The 5,135-nt window shown below is 26.3% G+C and overlaps 1 protein-coding gene and 1 long non-coding RNA gene across 2 annotated transcripts in view; one reads left to right on the top strand and one right to left on the bottom strand.

Moving 5' to 3' along the window:
• LOC102675825 (protein O-mannosyl-transferase Tmtc3) overlaps window positions 1–4,597 on the top strand; it is a 5,419-nt gene extending 822 nt beyond the window's left edge. The window contains exons 2-13 of the mRNA XM_006616167.2: window positions 245–381; window positions 663–744; window positions 965–1,064; window positions 1,151–1,266; window positions 1,391–1,563; window positions 1,681–1,936; window positions 2,018–2,166; window positions 2,253–2,565; window positions 2,692–2,982; window positions 3,063–3,245; window positions 3,343–3,627; window positions 3,703–4,597. Of these exons, the coding sequence (XP_006616230.1) occupies window positions 245–381; window positions 663–744; window positions 965–1,064; window positions 1,151–1,266; window positions 1,391–1,563; window positions 1,681–1,936; window positions 2,018–2,166; window positions 2,253–2,565; window positions 2,692–2,982; window positions 3,063–3,245; window positions 3,343–3,627; window positions 3,703–4,419 (2,802 nt within the window). The 3' untranslated portion in view covers window positions 4,420–4,597. The remainder of the gene's footprint in view (window positions 1–244; window positions 382–662; window positions 745–964; window positions 1,065–1,150; window positions 1,267–1,390; window positions 1,564–1,680; window positions 1,937–2,017; window positions 2,167–2,252; window positions 2,566–2,691; window positions 2,983–3,062; window positions 3,246–3,342; window positions 3,628–3,702) is intronic.
• Window positions 588–1,572, bottom strand: LOC116185682. Its single transcript, XR_004150551.1, has 3 exons — window positions 1,456–1,572; window positions 794–1,041; window positions 588–727 (listed from the first exon to the last, which is right to left on the bottom strand). It is a non-coding gene; the product is annotated as an uncharacterized LOC116185682 (long non-coding RNA).
• Window positions 4,598–5,135: the final 538 nt, after the last annotated feature.

Genomic DNA, 5,135 nt, shown 5'->3' with positions numbered 1-5,135 from the left:
TATTATTATATTTTATAAATAATTTATAAAAGAAATTAATTAATTTATGAAATTTTTAATAAATTTTTATTTATTTTTTTGAAAAAGAATGTATAAAATGTATATTTCAAACTATACTAAAATACCTTATTATTTATAATATTAAATATAATTGATATATGATATATGATATATTATTTATAATATTGTGAATTTTTAATTTAATTTTGTGAGTATTAAAACAATTGTATTTATTTTTAAATAGGAGCAATCGCACAAATCATATAGGCCTTTGTGTGTTCTCACATTTCGATGGAATTACTTAATTCATCAATTGGATCCTATGGGATATCACCTACTTAATGTTATTCTACATATTGGAGTATGCTTATTATATTTCAGGTGTGTTTTTTCTTTTTTTTTAACTATATATTATGTTTTAATATAATATACAATATAAAATATATTAAGTAACTATATATGTAAGAGAAAAAAAATTATTCAAACATTAAATAAATAAACATAATATATAATATTAAATAAATATTTAGAATTTAGAAATATTTATATTTTATATAAATATTATATTCATAATATATATAATATTTAAAAATATCATTGAAATTGTTTTTATAAAATAAAATAGTTCAAAATAAGAATAAAGTATGTAATTGATATTGCAGGACTTGTTTGATGTTTCTATCTGATTCTGCAACTTTTGTATCTTCTCTTCTGTTTGCGGTTCATCCTATACATACAGAAGCAGTAAGTTGTTTAGACTGCTTTCCATATCGATCGAATCGATCGACGTTACCTTGAAATTACACGAGAATATTATTTGATAATTATTTCTAGTCCTTGTTCTCCTCTTCGGCGACAATGTATCAATGTATCCAGATTCAAATGGTCGACGTCGAGCGATCGATCGCGTCGTAGTTCCTAGTTCGTGTTTAGATGCATTGTCAGTGGATAATCGTGTATTAAGGTTACAGGAGTGGTCGGAAGAGCAGAAACATTGTCCTCCTTATTTTACTTAGCGGCTTTAATCACATATACTAAATGCTGTAGAAGTAGAAGAACTACAGGTATTTAATTCTTTTTATTTTTTTAACATTTATTATTAAAAATTATTAATATTATTTATTAAAATAGATATTACATTTATTTTTAGGATGGAAATCTTTGATATTATCTATGTTTTTTGTTTTCACTGCCATGTTATGTAAAGAACAAGGAATAACAGCTACTGCAGTTTGTGTATTTTATGAAATTTTTGTTGTACAAAAGGTAAATTAATATATAAATATTATAATTTAAAAAATTTTTTTTTAAATTATTTTTTTTAATTATATTTTTTATATTATTAATTATATATTTTTATAATTATTTATATATTTTATTATTCGTTTAGATAAGAGCAGTGGATATTTTCCTAACATTAAAGGCAGCTTTTGGTGGGAAAAAAATATCACTTACTTGGTCCAGTGAAGGTACAAAACGATTGACGGTCCTTACGCTTGTTACATTTAGTTTGCTTATCCTTCGACTACATGTAATGGGCTCAAAGTTACCTGTATTTACCAGGTAAATAATTATAAGTGTTATATGCGTTTAATTAAAAATTGAAATTAAAGAATCTTGTTTTTTTTGTAAATATAAAGTTCCTATAATAAAAATTAATAATTCTTTTTAATATTTTAGATTTGACAATCCCGCGTCAGTGGCTCCAACGCCAATAAGACAGCTTACCTATAATTACCTCGCAGCAGTTAATTTAAGATTACTATTTCTTCCAAGCGATTTATGCTGTGATTGGACTATGGGAACGATACCGTTGATAGAAAGTTTTTCGGATCCTCGCAATCTTGCTACTATAACAACTCATACAACTATACTAGGATTACTGATAACAGCAATTTTAACACCTAATAGACAAACTTCCATTATTCTTATAATGGTTAGTATTAAATTAATTTTGTATTTTTTTCTTAAATTAAGATATAATTTTAAAAAATTGATTATGGAATTTTTTATATAGAGTTTGGCTATGATGGTACTTCCATTTTTACCTGCCTCAAATCTTTTCTTCCCAGTGGGATTTGTCATTGCTGAAAGAGTATTGTATGCTCCATCTATGGGATTTTGTATGCTTATTGGATATGGATGGAGCATTTTATGCGATAAAAAGTAAATTATAAATATTCAAATTTTTTTTATAAATATTCAAAATTTTTTTGGACTATATTCTTAATTTAAACTTTTCATATTTATAGATTTAAGAAATTAACACTATTTTTATTAATAACTCTTTTGGCTGCACATACAACAAAAACCTTTATGAGAAATTATGATTGGTTAGATGAATATTCCATATTTATGTCAGGATTAAAAGTAAATGATCGCAATGCCAAATTATTTAACAATGTTGGGCATGCTTTGGAAAGTCAAGGAAAATTCAAAGAAGCATTGAATTTCTTCAATATGGCTGTGCAAGTTCAAGGTGATGATATTGGTGCACATATTAATGTGGGTAGAACTTATAATCATCTGAAGATGTTCAAAGAAGCTGAAGATGCATACTTAAAAGTAAATGCATAATTAAAATAACATAATTATAAAATTATTTAATAATATAAATAATATAATTAATTATTAAATAATATAATTATTTAATAATAATATTTATAAAATTCAACCTCAAAACTGTTTTAGGCAAAATCTTTATTACCAAAAGCAAAACCTGGAGAGTCTTATCAAGCGCGAATAGCTCCAAATCACTTGAATGTTTTTGTAAATTTAGCAAACCTAATAGCGAAGAATGCAACTAGGTTAGAAGAAGCTGATCTGCTTTATAGACAAGCCATTAGTATGCGCGCAGATTATACGCAAGCGTATATTAATCGAGGCGATGTTTTAATTAAACTTAATCGTACCAAAGAAGCCCAGGAAGTTTATGAACGAGCTCTTTTCTACGATAGTAACAATCCAGACATTTATTATAACGTAAATATAAAAAATAAAATTATTAAATATTAATAATGTTTATTAAAAGATTATATATTATGTTAATTTTATTTTTAAAGCTTGGAGTCGTATTTCTTGAACAAGGGAAAGCATCTCAAGCTCTAGCATATCTTGACAAAGCTCTTGAATTTGATCCAGAACATGAACAAGCATTACTAAATTCAGCCATTTTACTTCAAGAATTAGGACGCGCCGAACTACGAAAAGTAGCTAGAGAAAGACTTCTAAAACTCTTACGAAAAGTATTTTCCTTTATATTTTTTCATATATAATGTCAAAATAATATTTCAAAATATTCCTTTCTATTATTTTAATAATGGAAATGATGATTATTTTTAGGATTCCAACAATGAAAGAGTTCATTTTAATCTTGGAATGCTAGCTATGGATGACCATGATAGCGGAAGTGCAGAAAGATGGTTTCGCAATGCTGTTGCACTCAAAGAAGATTTTCGTTCTGCTTTATTTAATTTGGCTCTTTTATTAGCAGATGAACAACGTCCTCTTGAAGCTGCTCCATTTTTAAATCAACTGGTTAGATTTCATCCGGATCACGTTAAAGGATTAATCCTTTTAGGTGATATTTACATAAATAATATAAAAGATTTGGATGCTGCTGAAAATGTAAGTTTATCATTACAAATAATAAATATTTTTAAATATTTCACCACTAATATAAAAATTTTTAAATGATTACAGTGTTACCGTAGAATTCTGCAGTTGGATCCAACAAATATTCAAGGTCTTCACAATTTATGTGTTGTAATGGTTGAACGTGGTAAATTGGGTTTAGCTGCTCAATGTTTGGAACGTGCAGCAGCTCTAGCACCTCATCAGGATTATGTACATAGACATCTGGCTATTGTTAAGGCTCGTATCAGTAGATTATCTCCGGAACAACGTGATACAGAAGTGTTTGATGATTCTTTTTGGCAAAGTGGTCCCAAAGAAAGAAACTTTAACATGGGAGATATTTCCAATAGTAATGGTATTGGAAGTACTAGTGGCACAAATGGTCTCAATAGTATGGAAAATAGCCAGTTTTTAGGCAAAACGGATTCTGTTTTTTCAAATCATCATAATCATATTGGTCATAAAAGAAGTAATATAGACTCAACGAATCATATGGTGCATCTGAAAAGTTCATCAAAATCTGCAAGAGTTACACTGACTGAAATGAAGCCGGAAATAAAAAATACGCACATCGATCATGATAAATTAACTGCTAATTTGAATAACCAACAAGAATATTCCTCTGGAAATTTTTTTAGTAAAAACATGAACTCAGATGCAACGGAATTGACAATCGATCGAGAACGTGCGATTAATTCGGAGAAATTTGATAGGACTGCACCAGCATTTTCAACAGGCGGAAAGCATGAAACTATACGTCGAAAGGATACCGCACTTTCATAGTACTGATTTTTGAAAATTACGCCGAATATTGTATAAAGTTATATTCTATATATAACGAAAAAATATGGTGGTACAGTCGTATAGAGCTAATGTGTGAATATAAAATAAATACAGAGTATTGTTTTATATGCTGTACGAATAGAATGTTTTGTAAAATATATTTAAAAAATGTGCATTTCTTTGGTTTTGTTTTTTCGTTTATGCGAATAGAATTTATCATTGTCCAAAAATCATATATATCAATAATTATCGTTTTATCTTTACAATATTTCACTGCTTTCGAAAATATTTTTTATTTTATTTTTTTTTAGAATAATTAAAATTTTTTAAGAATAATTAAAATTTATATATAATATCCATTAAGAATTTGAAAATTCGTTTCTAAATTCGATTATGTATATATAACTAATTTTAAATATATTATATTTCATAAAAAATTTTTATTAGAAATTATATCATTATCATTACTTTTCGGATTATATTATTTTATTCATTTTCTGACATAAAATCAAAATTTTTGAATTAAAAAATTTATAATAGGAGAATATAAGAGAATATTAGAAAAGAAGTGACATATTAGAAAAGAAATTTTTTTCGGATTCTTAAAATATCATAAAATATAAATCAGAATTTTAAAAAAAAGAAATTAGAAGTAGATATCATTTCTAAATGAATGAAATTTATAAATATAAAGGACAGTATATAGGTAAAAATTG

The sequence above is a fragment of the Apis dorsata genome, unplaced genomic scaffold (assembly GCF_000469605.1).
Source record: "Apis dorsata unplaced genomic scaffold, Apis dorsata 1.3 scaffold_251, whole genome shotgun sequence".
Taxonomy (NCBI): domain Eukaryota; kingdom Metazoa; phylum Arthropoda; class Insecta; order Hymenoptera; family Apidae; genus Apis; species Apis dorsata.
Note: the sequence above shows the minus strand (reverse complement) of the source record. Positions and strands in the feature narration are given on the sequence as shown.